The sequence below is a fragment of the Alligator mississippiensis genome, chromosome 11 (assembly GCF_030867095.1).
Source record: "Alligator mississippiensis isolate rAllMis1 chromosome 11, rAllMis1, whole genome shotgun sequence".
NCBI lineage: Eukaryota > Metazoa > Chordata > Crocodylia > Alligatoridae > Alligator > Alligator mississippiensis.
The window spans coordinates 44,625,012-44,645,876 of record NC_081834.1 but is presented as its reverse complement, the minus strand read 5'-3'; the positions used below and the strand labels follow the sequence as shown (position 1 = coordinate 44,645,876).

Genomic DNA, 20,865 nt, shown 5'->3' with positions numbered 1-20,865 from the left:
TGGGCAATATTTTAGGTGTCTCTTATCAATGTGGCTGGTAATTATTCTGGAGCTGAACAGTTATGTGAGAGATGCAAACGCACGAAAAATCCTGTGGGTATCATTTTACTGCTTTAACCTTCATTCCAAGATGCAGCATTTGTTAGTGACTTCCTGTAATAGTGGTAGGGGAAAGCAATTATCCTTTCTTTTAGACTCATGCATCTGCCATAATTTAAAGGTAGTGGGGGTGGGAGGAGAAAATCCTCTAAGTTCTTCCTGCTGTTAGCGATGCCGAGTGCAGCTACACAGAGTGCACATTTAGAGCTGCTCTAGCAACATACTGAGGTGGTGGCAATGCAAAGGAAACAATACAGTATCCTTGGAGCAGTTACAAATTCTGTCCTGGGAGTAAGTAAGGTGAAATTAAACTTCACAGCAGCAGGAAGGACAGAATGGGTAAAACGTCATGTGCTTTTTGTCATTGCAGTACTTCACTGGCCTAGAGTGTGGACATAAGTTCTGTATGCAGTGCTGGAGTGAATATCTAACTACCAAAATAATGGAGGAAGGCATGGGACAGGTAAGGATTTATCTGTGTGTGTCTTAGGCTGGGGAAGGTGCGTGGGGAGAAGTGTAACCTTTTTGCATAAACTGAAAGAATAATGTTGCGGAAGACACATTCTTTACAGACCTGTTAAAGTATCTAATGGTGCTTTGTGGGACCAAAACGTTCAGCACTAAAGAGCATTTTGCTAGCATGTCTGGATGAAAATCCTGACTTCTAGTTTTTCTGTGCAAAGGCATCTAGTTACAATAAATTCTGGCCTTGGGGTTCTTTCTTCAAGGAAATAGGCATGAAAACTGTTTCAAGGCTTTATTTGACCCCTCTCTTCTCTTTCAGACTATTTCATGCCCAGCTCATGGCTGTGATATCTTAGTTGATGACAACACAGTTATGTAAGTACACAGTTGATGGGTAACCTTTCTTTGTTTCTCCAGTTTGTCCCTTAACCACTATGTATGATCTGCCTAGGTCAAAGCCTATTTTAAAGTTTCAAGGTGTCAAGAGATTAAGTAACCTTCTTGGTGTTTGTGTGCATACTCTTAGCTGTGGAATCCTATCTAGGTTATTGGGAGAACAGGATTTCTGACCTATTTGGGAAACCTAAAAGAATAAACACCATGCACTCATCTAAAATCCCATTCAATTACCATGTGCACTTGGTTTCCTCTCTTATGGTTAGGAAGTCCTATATTCCCAAGGTAGGTCAGCACACTGGTTCATCAAGTTCTGTATTCTGCCTTGGGCAGCGAATTCCTGATGCTTCAGAGGAAGGGAGAAAACTGCCATAGTGCATTTAGCCAATTATGCAGTTACGCCTACCAGAAGATGTGGGAGGTGCATTCCTAGCCCCTTTGGAAAAAAAAATCACACCCTGAGTCATGAGATTTGATTTAACTGTCTGCATGAGTCTCTTGCTCTAAGTGGTGTTGCTCATACAATTATTAAGCTATATTGGGTGGCTGTCATGCGGCACTAACTTCTCTGGGCTTCCCTTTCTTTGCAAGGCTCGGCATTTGCAAGGCATTACATGAGCAATATGCTTTATAATTAGGGATTTACCTTATTTGCGATCTTGCATTTTTTTGTGGAAAATGCAGGGGGGAAAGGTAGTTTCTGTGGACCCCACAAAAATAGCAATCTCCACTTTTTTGGTGTAGAATCACTGGGGGTGAGGGGGGCAGACACTTATTAAAAGTATGTTATCTCCCCAGTGAGAACTAGCAGTCCTCGGGACTGCTGCAGGCTGGCCTCACAGCCTGCCAGAGTGGGGAAGCCACTGACTTGAAGAGGAGCAGCAAAGGTGGTGGCCCCCGCCCTTTACTGCTCACTTGGCTAGAGGACTGCCTGTTGTGCAGGCCCACCCCTCTCCTAATTGGTAGTGGGGGCTGGGGCTCCATGATGGACAGCCCTCTTGGCCAATCAGCAGTGAGGGGTGGGGCTGCTGGGGCCCTTTGGCCAATCAGTAGTGAGGGCAGGGCCACTGCAAAAATGGCACTGCTTACATCCCACAATTTTTACTTTGGCTCAGCAGGAATTCAGTAGATCCCTATTTATAATCTTAAACCCAGTCTATTCCTACTCTTCATGCTAAATAGCATTTAAATCTAAGCCACCTTCTGCTTGGAGCCATTTGCTGGCATTTGTTTGTTGTCTGGCCTTCATTTGTTGTCTTGCATCGGTTCCTTGCAAGGTAGCAAATTGCCATGTCACTCTGCATGGAGACATTACTGAGTTGGGTATAAAATGGGAAGGAGGTTTGAGTATACGTAGAAAGTTACTGCTTATGTGCCTCTAGATCCTACCAGGATTGGGAAGAAAATAATGCGGAGGGGAACCTGAAGTGCAAAACGAGCAACTCACTTGTTTTTTAGATGACACGTATTTTAGTCCCTGCCTGGTACTTTAGATGGAACCTTTTATCAGAATCCTTTTTTGTGGGTGGGGGATCCTAATTTACTCAGTGCAACAAGTTTCAGCAAGGACTTTGCTCATACCAACTGATCAGATGCCATTTTAGTCATACTGTGCCACATTCATAGATGCTAGGGTCGGGAGGGACCTGAACAGATTGAGTCCAACCCCCTGCCTAGGCAGGAAAGAGTGCTGGGGTCAGATGACCCCAGCCAGATGTCTCTCCAGCCTTCTCCTAAAGACCCCCAAGGTAGGGGAGATCACCACCTCCCTTGGAAGCCCATTCCAAGTTTTGGTCACCCTTACCATGAAGAAGTTTTTCCTGATATCTAGCCTAAATCTGCTGTCTGTCAGTTTGTGACCACTGTTCCTTGTTACCCCAAGAGGCGCCCTGGTGAACAGAGCGTCTCTGATTCCTTGCTGCGTCCCCCTAATGAATTTGTAGGCGGCCACAAGATCACCTCTCGGCCTTCACTTGCAGAGGCTGAAGAGATCCAGGTCCCTCAGCCTCTCCTCATAGGGCTTGTATGGTTAGGGGCTTACAGGACAAGTGGCCCTCCTCTGGACCCTCTCAAGTCTATCAACATCCTTCTTGAAGTACGGCACCCAGAACTGCACGCAGTACTCCATCTGTGGTCTGACCAGTGCCGCATAGAGGGGAAGTATCACCTCCTTGCATGACAAACAGAACCATCTGCTGATGCATGATAAAGTGCGGTTAGCTTTGCTGATGATTTTGTAACATTGGCGACTCACATTCATCTTGGAGTCCACTATGACTCCGAGATCCCTTTCTGCTTCTGTGCTGCTGAGAGGGTCATTGCCCAGCCAGTAGGTGTGCTGGATATTTTTGCGCCCTGCTGCAGCACTCTGCTCTTTTCCTTGTTGTACTGCATCCTATTGTGTACTGCCCACTTTTTTCTAACCTGTCCAGGTCTGCTTGCAATTGTTCCCTACCCTCTGTAGTGTGCACTTCTCTCCACAATTTAGTATCATCCGCAGACTTGGACAGAGTACGCTTCACACCCACATCCAAGTCACTGATGAAGATATTGAAGAGCACAGGTCCAAGGACTGAACCCTGCAGGACACCACTACCTACATCTTTCCAGGTTGATACTGACCCCTCTACTACCACTCTCTGGGTGTGACCGCTAAGCCAATTTGCCACCCACTAGACTGTGTAAACATCTGTCACAGCCTCTTAATTCATTTATGAGAATAGGATGAGATACCGTATTGAAGGCCTTGCTAAAGTCCAAGAAAACGACATCCAGCATTACTCCTGCATCTAAGCATTTTGTGACCCTGTCATAAAACAAAACCAGATTGGTCAGGTGTGATCTACCTGCTACAAATCCATGCTAATTTCCCTGCTGCATTATTTTTCCCACTGGACTGCCACAAATACAATTCTTCATAATTTTTCAAAGACCTTTCCAAGGACGGAAGTGAGACTGACTGGCCTATAATTACTCGGATCCTCCTTCCTCCCCTTCTTGAAAACAGGGACCACATTGGCCGTTTTCCAGTTCTCCACGACCTGACCCAAGCACTCAAACAGCTGTGCCAGTGGTTCTGCTATGACACCTGGCCAATTTCTTCAGTACCCTTGGATGCAGGTCATCTGGGCCTGCTGACTTGAATACATTCAGTCCATCCAGGTGACTCTGCACCAAGTCAGCATCGACAGTTGGTAGGTTGGTGTCCCTCTGCCCATCTAAGAACCCATTAGGAGACTTATCTTGAGCCCTGTTCAGAAACACTGATGCAAAAAACTCATTGAATAGCTCAACCTCTTGTCCCCCCTTTCTGTCACTAATTGCTCCATCTTGTTCAGTAGGGATCCTATGCTGCCCTGCACCTTCCTTTTACTCCCTAAATACCTAAAAAAAAGACTTTTTGTTGTCTTTAATTTGAGTTGCCAGCCTCAGCTCTGTAGTTGCTTTGGCCTTTCTAACTGCCTCCCTGTAAGTGCAGGCCAAGTAGGTATACTCCTCCTTGGTAGCTTCCCCCTGCTTCTACTACTTATATTCCTTCTTTTTTGCCCTTAGGCTCCCCTGGATTTCCCTCTTTAGCCAAGGAAGTTTTTTGGCTCCTTTCCCCTCGTACTGGGATAGTCTCCCTCTGTACCTTAAGGGATCGCTTCCTTTAGGAACGACCACCCTTCCTGGACTCCCATCTCGTCAATACTCTTCTTCTGCAGTGTAATGTTGACTAGACTTTTAAGCACACTGCAGTCAGCCTTCCTAAAGTTGAGCACTTCTGCCCTACTAGTTACCTTACACACCCTACGCCGTATGGTGAATTCAGTTGATTGGTGATCACTATCCCCAAGGTGACCACAAATCTGCAGCTCCCCTACCAGGTCCTCCCCCATAGCCAGCACCAAGTCCAGTAAGGCATTCCCCCTAGTGGGACCATGTACCTCCTGCGTTCGGTGAAGGTCCTGCACTCAGGTAAAGAACCTACATGAACAGTTGGATTTGGCTGACTGCTCCTCCCAGCAGATGTCAGGGTAGTTTAGGTCCCCCATGACAACCATGTCCCTAGACTGTACGGCCTCAGAGAGCTGCCTCAAGAATTCCAAGTCTAGCTTCTCCTCCTGGTGTGATGATCTGTAGCAGACCCCCACCACAAAGTCCCTTTGCCCGCGACCTCCATGTATCCTAACCCACAGTGCCTCAACTTTCTCCTCCTCTGATCCCATTTTGACTAGAGTAGATGTATAATGCTCCTTTACATAGAGAGCAACCCCACCCCCTTTTCTCCCTACTCTGTCCCTTCTGTACAACCTGTAGCCCTCAATGTGTACCACCCAGTCATAGGTAGGGTCCCACCAGGTTTCTGTTAGCCCCACTAAATCAAAGTTATTATTTGCAAGCAGAAGTGCTAGTTCTTTCTGCTTGCTCCCCATGGTCCTAGCATTAGTATAAAGGCACTTGAGTCCTCCAAATGCTGCTTTTGGTGCTGCCGGCCCCCCTTCCCTCCCCCCCGCATTCTGATGCCCAAAGGGCCCCTTAGTACTTAACTGGGTGTACTGCTGCATGTCTCGCAGTTTGTAGGTTCTAGACTCTCTCCATTTCCTGCCTCCCTGTCCCCTGTCATACTTAGTTTAAAGCCTGACGTAGGAGGTCAGCCAACCTGTATTGAAAGCTATTGCAGAAGAGATGATTAGTAGCCTTGATTTTTTTTTTTTCTCTCCTCACTGGCTTTCTGAATAACCCATTCCCATAATATCTCAGTAACCCCACATAATCATAAGGTTGGGTTTGGATTTCTGCTTGATGAGTAAGAACAGGTCTGACTGGCCACCACTGCTTTTTACCTACATGGTTTGTTTGAAATGGAGGGAAATTGCACCAGGGTGACTTGACTCATGCACTGCTGTCTTGTAACTGCAGATGCAAGCACCTAAAGGTGATTCATTAGTTTAAATGTATATGCACATCTTACATTATCTTAGTAAGCTCTTCAGAACATCAGGTATGAAAGCCATTCTTTCCTAGGCCTCCCAGGAGGATATCTGAAAGGGCTCATAATAACACAAGAATTGCCATTTAGTGGGTCAGATCATAGATCCATCTTGCCTAGTATCATGTGTCACACAGTGGCAGAGAGTGGATGTTGAAAGGGAGAGTGAACAGGGTTTTTCTCCACTTGCAGCCTGCAGCATCTGAGGAAGTTTGAGTCCTAACATCTTCATTGATGGGATTGAAGTGGGGTATAACTTATAACAGACATTGTATAGATAAGGTACTAAATCCATTTACATTAAATAGGTATTCATAAATGTTTTAAATAGTTTAAAAATCTGCCCTCCTGACATAAATGTAGAGAATCCATAAGCCAAATCTCTCCTCTTCACTCCCAACCTTAAGTGAAGGAGGAAATATCCCAAGCAGTGTTGCATGTGAGCAGGCTAGCTTCAGCAAGGGAGGATGGCTTCCTAAACAACTCCCTCCCTCCCTCCCCCCAGGTTTCTCTTTCAGCTGGTGAACTTGAGGGAAGAGGGTGTGGGGGGATTGGGTCTTTGAAATCTTTCAAGACCTTCAGACCAGCTGAAGGTAATCTGCTTCTGTCCCTTGCTCACCCTTGATAAAGCTGCTGGTAATTGCTTTAACTGGTGTGCAGAGTTGTTCATTTAATTAATAAGCACAGCAGACTGCCTTTATTACTTGTGCTGAACAGCTGCTGCTGTCATGTCTCTGCAGCCGACAGCAACCTGCAAGAATCTACCTACTCAGCTTCTGTACAACCTCTGGTTACATTTATGATGCAGCAGAATGGAAGTCATGAGTACTGATTCTCCAGCATCAGTGGCCTTATTTTTATCCCCTGCCTGTCTGCAGTTGCAATTAGTTGCTGTCATGCCACCTAACCCTCAAAGTTGGCAAGAAGGCTACTACAGAATGGGCATTTATCCTGAGTACTTGCTAGAAGATCCTTTATAGCAAAGTGGCTGCATCTTTCCATGTATATGCAGTCTGCTGAATTTCCAATGATGTAGCAGGTCCTGCTATTAGAGATTTATCAAACAGTTGGCTTTTTCAGCCGGATAGTGAGGTCAGTCTCCTGTATATGTCACATTGCTCATTAATTAAGTAAGCACATATAGGGTCTGGGAATGGAAAAATAAAAGCGTTTATTCCAAACTGCTTGTGACCTGGGCAAGTATTAACTCTCTTTGCCTTGGTGTGTCTGTTGTGTGAATCCTTCTTTGCAGGATTTGGGGATTCTGAAATGAACAGCACTGTGGAAATTTAATTTTTATTTGAAGTGTTGCAATCAAATCCAGTAGACAGTAGCAGGATGTAGTTGTAAAGGTTGTTTGTGTAACTAGCTTAAATACTAAGCAAGTAGAAGAGATTTCCTTGCAAGAGTAGATGTTTTCTAACTTTGGAAATTTGGGGAGTGAAAAGGTATTATGTTAAGAAGCTCATCTTTATGATGAGAATAGGCAAGGAAAGTTGGTCTGTTACAAAATAAAAAAATGTTAACATCTTAATTTTAAAACTGTTAATTTGCTGTGGATTTGGTCCACAATGGTAAATGGCTTGGATAGATTAGAAGATGTTTTAGTTTAGCAGTATTAAAGTCTGAGTATTTTGTGTTGTAGCTATACAATGCTCAGCTTGTCAGTGGTAAGAAACTCCCAGTATTTTACATGTTAGTTTTGGTGTAGCGCACTGAATAATCATGTATGTGCCTGCATTTCAATTAGGTGTCATGTCTTCAGATAGAAGAATATTTTGTTTCTGATTATACGATGAAAACTAGTGAACACCTGCGCTAGTTTCAATATCTACTTACTAAGTGGCCTTCCAGATTTTTAGAAAAAAAAAAGTTAGGGTATTTATTCCAGTGTACAATCAAAGTCTCTCTTTAAATAAAGACAAACCTCTTTATTGTGGTGTGTGCACCAGTCCAATGTCAGAGGTTGAAATTTTTAACACTTGAGGAAAATTCAGTTAAAAGTGCCTTTGGGTATATTTAAGTGTTTTCCATACTACATAATATAATTATTTAAAATGTACTAAACCCAAACTCAATATGTATAAAATCCAGAAGCATTAAGTTTCCATTAATGTCCATAACTAAAAATGCTCCCTATACCCCCTACAGACTTCCCACCTGTTCAAACCTCCTGATCTCCCTGTTATCACCCAGTCAGTAGCAAAACTGAAATTACCAACTTTCAAATGATTCTCTCCTTTTCACACTCTGTAGGAGATCCCAGATTATGCCCATTTTGGTGCTTTTCTTTCTTCCTTGCATGTACAGTGCGGTATTAGCTGTTAACTTTTTCAGCAGCTAATCCTTAATTTTTCACTGAAATCCAAATAACATTTTGGCATCCCTGGTGCTGTTACAGCACTGCAGGTATGTTTTGGGGCTTTTGAAAGTAAGTTGTAACAAACATCTACATCTAATATGACTAAAAACTGGGAGATTTATTCACTATACTTCCTGAACTTAGAAAACCATCCAGGTCTCATCCTCCAAATATTGTTTACCTGTATTATTTTCATTTGGGCTTCAGAAATTTCTGAAGCCTTCAAGCCTGAAAGTTGTATAGTTAAAAATAAAAACCGTCATGAAATTAGTATGGCTATGGCAAAGACATGGGAAACAGGTGAGTATTTATGATCAGGGGATCATGATGCAGCCAAAGTGTAACAGCAAGCATAATAAAGCAGGTAGAATTGTTATACGATGATATCTTTTTTTGGTGGTTGGTTTTTTGTTTTTTAATGTGGGTAAAATGAGCTTACAGGTTTAGTAATTTCTGCATTTCTCTTCTTTCCATAGGCGTCTGATCACAGATTCAAAGGTTAAATTAAAGTACCAGCATTTAATAACTAATAGTTTTGTAGAGGTGAGTCTTTTCTTTTCTTTGTTTATCTGAAAATTATTTAATGTGGTCCTAAGGCTTTTGTTTTTGTATGCAGACCAGCATATGGAATTGTTAATTACCCGTTTTTGGCATTGTTGTTAGTGTTTGGTTTTTAGTGGTGGCATGAACAAGCTTTTGATTTGAATTGGTGTTAAGGGGGGCTGATTCTGGTTGGATATAAAGGCACACTTGTAAACATTTTCAGTATAAATCAAGTGCTGGTGGGCCTGGTACTTGCTGACAGTGTAGATTTCTAAATCATGGTAGAAATATATATGCATAAATGAGCCAATGGTGACGTTTTTCCCTTTACGATAGTACATTTTTCTTGAAATAGGCTGGCATTTGTCACTAAATGAGCTAATATTAACGGATGCTTATGGTAATATTCAGTAAGCTGGCAGGAAAATGAAGCTTTCAAAACCTTAAGTTTAATAGTTACAGACAGCCGTACAGATGACGACTTAATAAGTTGCAACTACAAGGCAGAATCTTGCAGTGAGTTGTTATAGACCATTTAGCCCATGGCCAATTAATTATGGGAGAAACATTAGTAGCCATCTCTAAAGCAGTGGGAAATCCCATGACCCCATCAGTTACATGCTGGGCAGAGGGAAGTGCAGTGGGATGTTACCTGAAGATTTAGGAAACCATTGTTATGGTAGATGAGGAAAATGCAGTTGGTAATAAAAGCTTTCTAGGACTTGTGTGCAGTGTTGCCTGTCCTCAAGGGGACTGGTTCGAAACTGGAAGCCACTGACGTTGTGGCAGGTACCTCAAAGGCCAGTTCTTAATGCATTAAGATGTAGAATTGCTTTGAATAAATATTCATGTGTTTTAACCAGTGGCTCCTCAGCTGAAAATCACTGAAAGTACAGTACATGCAGAAAAAGGTAACACAGATACAGGAGAATTTTCCAACTTGCATGAAATCCATTGGGACAAAGTTGGGGGGGGGCAGTATTTAGCTACTCTGTCTAGTAATTTTTAGAAGTAGTTTGTACAGTTTAGTTGCAATCAAATCATAACTCACTTGTTTGTCTGCCACTTACCTGTTCAAATGTAGCACTGGAGTTACACTATGGTTAAAAAGCATAAGGGTTATTAAAGGTTAGGAAAAGTCCTAGGTGCTGTCAGGCCGATGTGTAGCCTCAGGAAAATACAAGCATGGCAGTTGGTATATTACATGCTGGGTAGGAGCCTACCTAAATCATGGTTTCATGATTTTTGCAGAAACCATGAAAAATGAATCTTCACAATCGTCACAAAAAATTATGCTGGCCACGATTTCCCATGGAATTGACCCCCAAAAAAATGCTTACCAGAATAGAGATTTAGATCTAAATTTAATATTTAAATTTATGATAATTGGTAATTTATATGATAGTTCCACAAAATTTACTATTCCGAGGATGCAAGTTTCACTGATAATACTTCAGTGGGAAAGCTTCAACACTTGTCTCAAAAGTGTCCTCCAGATAACTTTGTACATAAATTACAGGGGATAAAAGTAACTGTTCTTCTGTATATCCAGAAAGGAGAACTAGCTACAGTATCACTGTGAAGTAAATATACTATATTTATTCCTTCCTGTAGTTAATGGAGTAAATGCATGGAATTAAGGAGGCTTTAAATTCATTGACAAAATTTGACAGGAAGATACTTCAAGTTAAAGGACACAAGAACAATGTCAGGAGGGGAAGGGATAAAAATAAATGGTATCTCTTTTTCCTAGTAATTTTTGCACCATGCTTTTTCTTCATATTTTCTAGTGTAATCGATTGTTAAAATGGTGTCCTGCCCCAGACTGCCACCATGTTGTTAAAGTTCAGTATCCTGATGCTAAACCTGTTCGCTGCAAGTGTGGGCGTCAGTTTTGGTAAGAGCACTCAAATGAGTCAATTCAGGGCTACTTTAACTTAAGACTAGTTAACCCAAAGGCTACTTTATTTAGCAAACAAAAAGAATCCTAGTTTGAGAAACAGTTTAAAAGTTGCAGAAGATAGTATGGGGGGGAGGGGGGAAAGCTGAGTCAGCATTTTGGTGCAAGGAAGAGATTTTAAAAGTAGCTTGTAATTAGCTTTGTATATACTTCCTCATGCTTCAGCCAGAAATGTTCATCTCCTTCTTCCCCATGAAACTGTCTGCCACAGACATGATGCTAGCCACAAGAGGTTGAATACTCTACCCTGGAGAAATTACTGGAGCCATTCTGACCCCCTTGGATCCTCTTCTCAGTTGATTCATTAACCAGGGAGTGGGAGCCATCATCAGCAAACTGAAGAAGCATAAATCAGCTCCTTCATTACCTAAGAGATGGCTTATGGGCCTTCATGAAATAAAATCTGAAGTTGGGTAATACATCGATAAAATATATAGAATATTCCCTCTAGAAATGGCAAAATTAACTGATGTAACCGTTTTTAGGATATCTTGTAATGCACAGGACTGAGAATTGGAGATAGTTCTGGCTCAGAGGCTGAGGTTGAGCCCCCTCAGTTTCAAAGTGGGGGAGATTGTCCTGTGGAAGGTACTGCAGAAGTGGGAGATGATTATTTTAGTACACTACCATAGGTGGAAGGAGAAAAAAAAAATTGGGGTGGGGGCTGAATATGTGTGCGCATGCATGCATGCCCCCCCACCAAAGGAAAGTCTGCAGGGAGAGGAGAAAGGGCTATGGGGGTGTTGAGGGGAATGGGGCTGGGACCGGGAAGGGATTGGAGCAGAGCCGGGCCTCGGATCGTGGCTGGGGCCCTTTGCACCCATCCCAACCCCCGTGCCTGGAGTCATTGCCTCGTGCCAGCTGCCCCTGTAAACTCACTGGCCCCAGCCCCGGCCCTGCACTGCCCAGCTTGGCCCGGAGCCGTCCTCGGCTGCACCACCAGGCTGGAGGGGACAGAGCCTGTGGGACCCCTGCTCCTGCGTGACATCATCCCCGGGAAGAGCCCAGTGCCGCCTCCAGGGGCACAGCACCAGGCAGCTGGGGGGGGGGGGGGGAGGGGGGATGGACACGTGCCTCCCCCCCCCCCCCCGATGTTTGCATGGGGCAAGGCAGGTTACAGCTGCGAGCTGTGCTCTGCCTGCTCCATACGTCGCTGCTGCCTTTGAAAGTGGTGGCAACGTGGTGCCATGCAAGTCCCACTGCTGGGCGGGCTGGGCAGCGAGGCACAGCAAGGCTCTGATTGTCCCATGACCTGGCCCAGCTGGGACCCCATTCACTGTGAATGGAGCCCTGGCCAGGCCAGGTTGTGGAACAATTGGAGCCTGGTGGCTTGTCCATGGGTGTGGTGTGGCACAGGGGAGGAAAGGGGGGGAAATGTGCCCCTTCCCCCAGCTCCTCCACAGCGCCCACAGAGGCGGGAGCCGTCTGCCCATGCCCCTAAACCAGCTGCCAGGCTCCCATTGCCCCAAGACCTGGCCCTGTCCTATGAATGAGGACCCAGCCAGGCCGGGTCATGGGGCAATCTCCACAGTGCAGCAGGGAGCAGGGCAGGGGTGAATGACTTGCCCCTCCCCCTATCCCACTGCCTTCTGCACTTTGGGGGGGTCTTGATCTGCCCCCCTGAAGCCCAAATAAAGAAAACAGAAAGAAACTAATCTGCCTGCTCAGCCAGCTGTGATCTTGGCTGTGCAGGGTACATGTGTGTGTGGGCACTCTTCCACCCCTGCTGCAGCAGCCTGCAGCCGGGCTGCCCTGGGGCTCTACCTCCTGCCTGTGTTTGGCGGGGCTGAGCCCGGTTAGCCCCCTCTTCTCCCGCCTATGCAAACTCCTATTAAGTGACCTTCACCCCAACTACAAAATCTTTCATTCTGTTGATAAGAAATGGCAGCTGTAGCCAAAAAACAAGAAACAAGTTAAAATGGTCTTTAAATGGTTTGGCAAGGAACACTGAGGCTGAGAGATGCACCAGTGCATTGGCCCATATCGTATTTGCACCAATAAAAAGACAATTTACATTATCAGCAATTGGCTTTTTTTTTTTGGCTGATGTGACCGAGTAATGCTGCTGATAAATGCCATATGCACGTGCACAGCTGCAGCATGCACACGGCCAGGAGAGCAGCCCGGCAACTTGAAGGCCATCGTCCAATGGGTAAGTCTGTTTGGGGGGGGGGAGGAGAGGGGCATGGGGGAGGAAAGGGGGTGCAGGTTGAGGCTCCTATGGTGAGAGAGGGAGTGGGGGAAGGGGCAGATGCTGTCTGGGCAGGGGGCGGGACAGAGTTAGTGGCTTGTTTGTGGGGGAAGGGCTTCTACTGATGTGTGCACCCCCGGGGGAGGTGTGTGGGGCATGTGCTCCTCCAATTTGTGCATGGGGCCAGGGTGGGTTTGTGTGCTTGGGTCTGAGTTGTGCTTGGGGTGGGCAGGGCAGGCAGTGGCACTGGGAGCAGGGGGCTGTAGCCACCCCAAAATTTGCCATAGCCCCCCTCCCATTCCTGCCACTGCCTGGCCCAAGCGCAGCCTCTGGCCCCGAGTTCACAGCGAGTAGCCTGCTGTCACCCAACACAGATCTGGGGGGGGGCACATGCCCCCCATGCCTCCCCCAGGGGTGTGCACAGCAGTGAGAGCCTCCCCATGCCCCCCCCCATGCCCTCCAGACAAGCCATGGCACGGCAGTGCCTGCCTCTGCCCCTGCTTCAGCTCCAGCCCCTTCCTTACCGTGGGGGCCTTGATCAGCCTCCCGCATGCCTGCGTCCACCCACCCCCCCCCCCAACAGAATTTTAACTGAACTTTAACTTTGTTTAACTGAATTTTAGTTTAACAGCATATTGCCTTACCAACTGGATGCTGCTCTCCAAGCTGCTGGGCTGCATATCGGCAATTGGATCGGTATCGGCCAATATGGCTGGTCAATAATCGACCATTTGTATCAAATTGGGCCCAAAAAATCTTTATCGGTGTATCCCTACTGAGGCCTGAATTACATGCAAGTTTGCATTTTTATTAGGTTGTGAACATCACCAAGGGTATGTTCACTAGAGAAAATGCATTTAATACAAATTTGTGAATAGTTAATAGAGGAAATCCCTTATTCTAAGCATCCACTTTTACACTTATAACCCTTTTGGAATATAATACACAGGCACAGTCCTTTGTGTTTTACCAGTATGCTTGGTTTATGAATAATAGCACAGATGTAATGTAAAACATACAAAGCTGCCTCTTATTGATAAATGGAAAATGAATCCATATCGAATGAATGTTAGTAGTCATTCTTGAGCACACTCTAAACTAGATGTCAGCAACGTTTTTGGGTATAGTGCCAAAAACACTTGTAGCCTCAATTTGTAAGATGTTGGTGTGCCAGGGGTGGACAGGGGGAGCTGTGAGGGCCCAATCCTTGTTCTGGCAGCGCCTTCCCATTGTCTGCCCGGAGGTGCACATGCCAAGCAAAATGCCTTTGGGTGGGTGCTATGCTCTGGCACCTGTGGTGGGGGTTGTCTACCTCTACTTTAAACTATGGTACTATTAAGGGGCATGGAATTTCAGTTCAGTTGAAATGCGCTTACAGCATATTGCCTTCAGCAAGATCTGGTGGCTAGACACTTTCATTAGAGTAAGCCAGAAGAAGAAAACCACTTTGCAAGTAAATTTGGTAGTTATCTTTTGATGTAATGACTGTTACAAAGTAATAGATGAAATGCTGTAAACTAACTCCGAGTCTTTCATTTCCAGCTTTAATTGTGGTGAAAATTGGCATGATCCTGTTAAGTGCAAGGTAAGAACATCTGTCTTCCTCACTGAATCTAGGGCTTTGTGGCATTAAAGGACTATGTAGTCCTATTTTGTGTATGTCATCTGGCAAAGTAGAGGGGAACCTTAAACCACTTACACCCAGGTATGTAATAGATTTCTGCCTGTTTGGGCCAAAAAAAGATGATTTCAAGTGCCATTTGTCTTTTTTCAAGTAGTCTGATATCCCCTACTTGAGGCAGAGCTACTACTGTTGTTTGGGAAATTTCTGACCTATGATGTTATAGTAGTCTCTCTCCTTGCCTTTGGCAGTAGAAAGATATGACCTCAGAAATGCACTTTTTGCTCTCCAGGGAGCACTTCCATGCTCACAACATTCATGTAGGTGCTTAGCACCTCAGTGGGTTCACAGATGGCTTCTGGTTTTCATATTTGAACTTGCTGGCCCTGATTCTAGGGGCTGCTGCTGCTGTGTAGTGAACCTTGCAGGGTTGGATTATTTTGTTACAGTAAGACAGTGCCCATAAAATGGGCATAAGATTTCTGGTACTCTGGTACTGTTTTCTGCTAAGTGTCAAGTGATTCTGATAGATTATCTGCCATGAACAAATTTTAAAAATCGTACCCACCCTGATTAACAAGCGATGGCATTCAGTATGTAAATATACCTTTGCAAGTCTTTTTTGTTATGTGCTTACTATGACCTTTTTAATGCATGTGTCTTTACTAGAAATATCTAAAGTCTATTCTGTTTCATCCTTTTCCTAACAGTGGTTAAAGAAGTGGATTAAGAAGTGTGATGATGACAGTGAAACTTCCAACTGGATTGCAGCAAACACAAAGGTTAGTTTCACTTCCTGTCAGAAACCTGTTTTGTACAGAAACCCTGATGCAAGCCAAGACAATAATTTAATCTTTTGCTACCAGGGGAATCTTCCTCCCCAGCCCTGTGCTGTTGTGAGTATTAGGTGCTGAAGTTGCTAGTACACTTAAAATGCTTCTTCCTGTGGACAGGTAATGTTTTGAATTCTAGTTCAGGGTTTCACTTTCATACTAAAAGGTTTAATTGGAAACCCAAAGCAAGATAAAGGCTTCTGTCCAACAAATTTTTATTTGATTCTGTGTGAGAGAAACATGCAGCACTGGTGGTTTGGTGAGGCTGTGTTAATTTACATTCGCCTTTTCAGGGGCTGTTCATTTCAGTTGGGCAGGATTCCAGATGGAAACTGGCAGAACAGCTGTTAAGATTTTATTATGTAAATCCATTGGTTCCAGATAGCCCAACTCTCCATAAAACTTTAAATATTCTTTTTTGTTTGCTTTTGTGAGGAATAAAAACAGAGAGGCTGACACAGTGGCAAGGAAACAAAGCCTATAACTGCCATGTAGGGACTGCAGTTTAGAAACAGACCTGGGCCTATAGGCTGCCAAGCCAGAAGGGCAGAGAAGAGTGATGGGGGAGGGCAACTAAGAAATGGCCATTCTGTTTTTCTTAGCTCTGCTGTGTAATCTCTGAAAGGGCATTGTTTTCTGTAGAGAAAACGGATCTGGTTTGGGGCACATTGCATGTTTTTCAGTGAAGTAGAATTGGCTGCATGGTAGCAGGTGAAGAACTTCCCACTGTGTGGAGATGCATGGTTGAAGGTACTTCCATTCACTTTAAGTGTTTATGCCTGGTCTCTGCTCAGAAGCAAACTTCTGAAAACTCAGCAAAATTTATATTTTAAGCATGTTTAACAAGCTTCATACAGTGTTGAGAAACCTCCTTATGTCATTCAAGAGGTGACCCAGGTTTTTGTTCAAACTTTGCTTGATCCTTAAATATCACTAAAAAGGGCAGTGATTCAGTGGGCTTGATGTGATTGATTTCTTTTATGCTGTAGTCCTCCGTGGGCTTTTGTTTGCCTTGTGGCTGAAAGGTGAGAGGGATGTATGCTCAGTAGACTGAGTTGGTATTGCCTTTAATCTAAAATAGCTTGGGGTACTACAAGGCACTTCTGTAAACTATTCCTGGCTCTCCTCTAATGCTGAAAGATGTGGGCCTTCCTCCCTCAATTTGTCCAAAATTTCAGCTGTGGGGAAAAAAAATAACATTTACGTTGGTAAAGGCAGCTTTCTTGGGATCCTAAATCTACTAGTAGGAGCCATTTTGGTAGCGGGGCAGGCAGGAAGCTGGAACCCAGTGCAGGCTGTCAGTAATCAGGATTTAGCTGCAAGGGGGAGAATCTCTAGTAAACCCATGTGTTGAGAAGGTTAGTGAAAGGAAATGTCCTAGAACATCTGTTAAACTACACTCGGTAATATTTTATTTGGCCCTTTTTTCAACAAGAAAATACTTTTGATAGAGCCCAGACTGTGCAGTAGAAACAAAACCCAGAGTATTTGCATCAGACATCTGAGCAGACCCACTGTCACGGAGTCTTGCAGCATCTGTATCAATTAGATTAACTATGGGACAATGTCAGTTATTCTTTCAGACCTCACGGTAGATTGAATTGAAGGAAAAGCTGGCAGGAAATGTAACCCACCCCCGGTAATGACCTCTGTGCCTTCTCAGGGGTATTGACAATGTAGAAGAGTGTAATTTTACACTATTAATGATTTAAATATTAGCAATAGTGACTGTTGGAACACGCACAGTTTGAGCTCTGCCCAGCACTTACTGGCATGCCTCAGGAGGACCAGCACAGCACAGCACTCCAGCAGAGCAGCGTGCCTGCCAACAGCCTCCCTCTTCTGGCTTGGCTGCCTGTTGGCTGAAGTCCAAATTCTCAAAGAAATCTGAGTGCATCTGACCATGGCACGTGTTTACCACCCTTCAAAATGGACCCAAATATTTGTATAATCCTAAAGAATCCTTTCCTGCTCGGGCATGCGGGGGTAGGGGTGTAGGATAAATAACTCCATCCAAAGAGAAACCTCAGAAGGGCATTCAGGCTCAGACTAATACTGCAGTTTAGGAACTCAAGGCATTTCTTGAAGTAAAGAACCGTGAAAGAAACTGAAATTAGTCAATTATGAAATGCCCTGTTGAGTTAGAAAACCTGACTCTGTTGTCTTTTAAGTAATCCTGCTATTTGTGTGTGCCATCACATTTCTTCCTCTTCCTGCTGCAGCTTTTTAGCTTGTGAAAAATTCTATCAAATAAGGCCTCACTTGCCACTCTGAATAACCACAGGATTCAGGACCTCTCCTGTATAAGTCAACAAAGAATTGGACGGGTACCAGTCTTTACGTGCTGTATATTCTGTTGGTGGTCCTGTTAGAGGAGCAGTGGGATAATATGATACATTTGTCCATGCTTGCCTTAAGAGACAGGAGTGCCATGAGGCAAAATTAGAAAACTGTCCTATGACAGAACACAAAAGCAAGCTAAAAAGATTGTCTCCAGAAATTGGTGTGGTGTAATGAAGTCACTCTTACGTAGACTTGATTGATAATCTAATTTATTTTAAGTGTAGAGCATCATGAAATTGAAATCGATGTTGGGCTTAGCAGGGAGCCTTCTGGTCCCCTGAACTGACACTCCTGTTTTCAGTTTGAGGGATAGTAATGTGGCTTGTAGGATTATAGCTCACAGGAGCCCATTGCACAGAACGTGGTATATAGATGGAACAAAATCTGGATTAAGTAGTTTAATCCAAAGCAAATTGACGTTAAACTGAAATGTGTCTAAATGGGGATGGACATTGGTTAAAATCGCACCTAAAGTGAATCAAGAGCAACTTTATGTTAAGGCCTTAAATCCTTAATGTTCTTGTTCATGGAAGTCAGGTGTTCACAACCTATTTTGTTCTCAATTCATTTTTATATAAGGCGTTTAATTGGATTCCATCCCCTTAATAACTTACAGCCTATTACTATTTATTGGGCATGGCTTGGGACGTGAAACACCTTCGTCACAAAAGTGAATTATTTCTTTAAAGCAACCCTCCAAAGAATATTAACTAGGAGTCTTTAAAAATCAGTAGAAATTTTAGCCTTAAATATCAGGACTATCAAAAGAATTCCTTGGCTGTTACTATAGGGTGCCTGGGCAGTTCGGGTATGTTAAAATGGAAGGGGCAAAAGCATTCAACATTGAAGACCAGGCTTCCTCCATCTGAAACATGAGTCACCAAAGTAAAATTCCTTCCCTTTGCTATTGCTCTGCTCTCTTGGTTGACATGATGTCACTTCTCTACTATTTTCCAGGCCAGACAAGACTTGAATTTCTTACGTACATAACAAGCAGAATCTTTTTTTTTTTCCAGAAAAGCTTTCAGGCCTTTGTCCATTATAAAGAAATGCAAAAGGGCACAAGCCCAGTTCTTGCTTCCTTTTCAGGCCTGTTTGACTATATGCTCCACTCCCTCTCTGCTGTCTGGAAAAGCTGCATTTGTGTTGGTGCCTATAAATTTTGGCATCCCATCATATCCTTTTTTGGCACCAGCTTCAACCTTTTTAAGAACGTCTGTTTCGTTTCATGCCAATATAGTTCAGTGCTAGAGCCACGAAGTATCTGGTCTCAGATGTGGAACTGCTTTTTTTTCTCTTTTTTTTTTGAATGAGCAAGCATTTAAACTGTTATATTTAGCTCAGTGTTTTCTACTTGTAATTACACTAAATTGCCTTGCATGAGCATTTATAATGGAACATGCAGAATCCAGAACATCAAGAGAACTGCTGGTAGGCATTGAGCATCCTTAGAGCATTACACAATCCATTTTTAAGTTTGGAACTTAAGTGCAGGTATCTTTGGGTAGAGCCAGAGTACTGACAACTCCACTTCCCTGTGAGATTTCAGGAAAAGCAATGAGGAGGGCAGATCTCATATCATAGTGTGGCTATGGGAAGCAGTTGAGCTCTTTCATCTTTGTTGATATTGGAACTGCAGTTCCTGAATAGAGTAATAATTGCTGTATTCAAAGCATGAAGCTAATAAAGACTAAGCATGGCAAAAAGGGGACAGGTTTGCCCTGGTTTTTGTTATAACCTTAAAATAGTAGTTTTCTACCCTAAAATTGTAGAATTCTCTGGATTATGAATATCTTAATTAGGTGACCCCTTGCATCAGAGCATGATGACGATCCATCCAGAATAATCCTCTGGTTTGGTAACTTGACTTCCTTTTCATAATGTTGCTTGGCTGCAATTCTTAGTAGGGGCCTCATTTCCTAACCTCTTCAATCTAGAAATACTGCTTTTCCATTCCTTGTATTAATAGTTTGGACAGTTTTTGGTCCTATTGCTGCCACTGCTCAGCATTTTTTCAGTGTTTCTTTTTAAGCAACCTCCTCCCATGATTTTTCTTAATGTTATTGAGCAATTGTACTCTTATGGACACCAGTCTAACGGGGCCCCACTTCTGGGTTGTATAACTTTACTGTAGAAGTCACCTTCCATGATCTTCTATCTTTGGTCAAAACTCAGTTACCATCCACTTTTCTTGCCGAGGAGCTACAAATGTTTACGGCAGCAGAATCCCTCCTAGGTGTTAAGACGCGAGAGACAGTATTGGAGCGGGATGACCATCCAAACAGATGCAATTATATCCTACCAACTTATTTTAAAGAAACAGGCCTTTCTTCAAAAATTTACGTCAATGTTTAAAGTATCACCAATTACTGTCCTGTTGAACTGTTGTGGTTTTGCTTTTGTTTTTTAAAGAAGCAGTTGTGGAAGTGGTGCTACGGAAATATTTTTGTTGGTATGTAGGGCACTCAGTTTTCCATAACCTGGATCAATTCTGAGTTCACGTGTATCCTAAAATGGCTTGGTTTCGTGGCTGGTGGCCTTTGATGAAGAGCAAAGGGCCTGATTCCTTTTGATCAGACCATAGTAGCATTCCTGATCTGCCTTACATGGTCCTTACAATGGGAGACATTGAAGTAGTTCAGGGTGAGAATCTTCTAAATGGTTTGGCTCTACCTTCAGTCCAGCTACTCCACTCAATTGGCTTGGCTAGTCTTGCTGACACTGGGGGCTTTGACTAAGGTAAGCTAGTAACAATTCAAGCTGGAGGAACATGTTATAAGAGAACCAGCTGGAAAAAAACATAAGGCTAAGTTTTGCTGCTTCAGTTGAGGGGGCCTGGTTCTTTTAGATTTGCCAGGAAGTGGCTGGGAGGTGTGTGGTTTTGGCCAAAAGATTATGATCCCCCTGTGGTAGTACAGATTATTAAGACTGAATTACTGCAGTGTGTCAAAGGTGGATCTACACCTGCAGAGTAGTTGAAGTTCACTGATGTGGAGCGCCATGGACAGATGAGTGGTATTTCTTGAAGAGGGTTTGGCCTGGTCCATGGCTAGAGCTGGCAGATGTTATGCCAGTACAAA

The 20,865-nt window shown here is 43.8% G+C and overlaps 1 protein-coding gene across 1 annotated transcript in view; it reads left to right on the top strand.

Annotated features, from left to right (window-relative positions):
• ARIH1 (ariadne RBR E3 ubiquitin protein ligase 1) overlaps positions 1–20,865 on the top strand; it is an 87,402-nt gene that overhangs the window by 54,370 nt on the left and 12,167 nt on the right. Inside the window, exons 4-9 of the mRNA XM_014604473.3 lie at positions 470–562; positions 884–939; positions 8,771–8,837; positions 10,628–10,734; positions 14,531–14,573; positions 15,320–15,391. Of these exons, the coding sequence (XP_014459959.2) occupies positions 470–562; positions 884–939; positions 8,771–8,837; positions 10,628–10,734; positions 14,531–14,573; positions 15,320–15,391 (438 nt within the window). The remainder of the gene's footprint in view (positions 1–469; positions 563–883; positions 940–8,770; positions 8,838–10,627; positions 10,735–14,530; positions 14,574–15,319; positions 15,392–20,865) is intronic.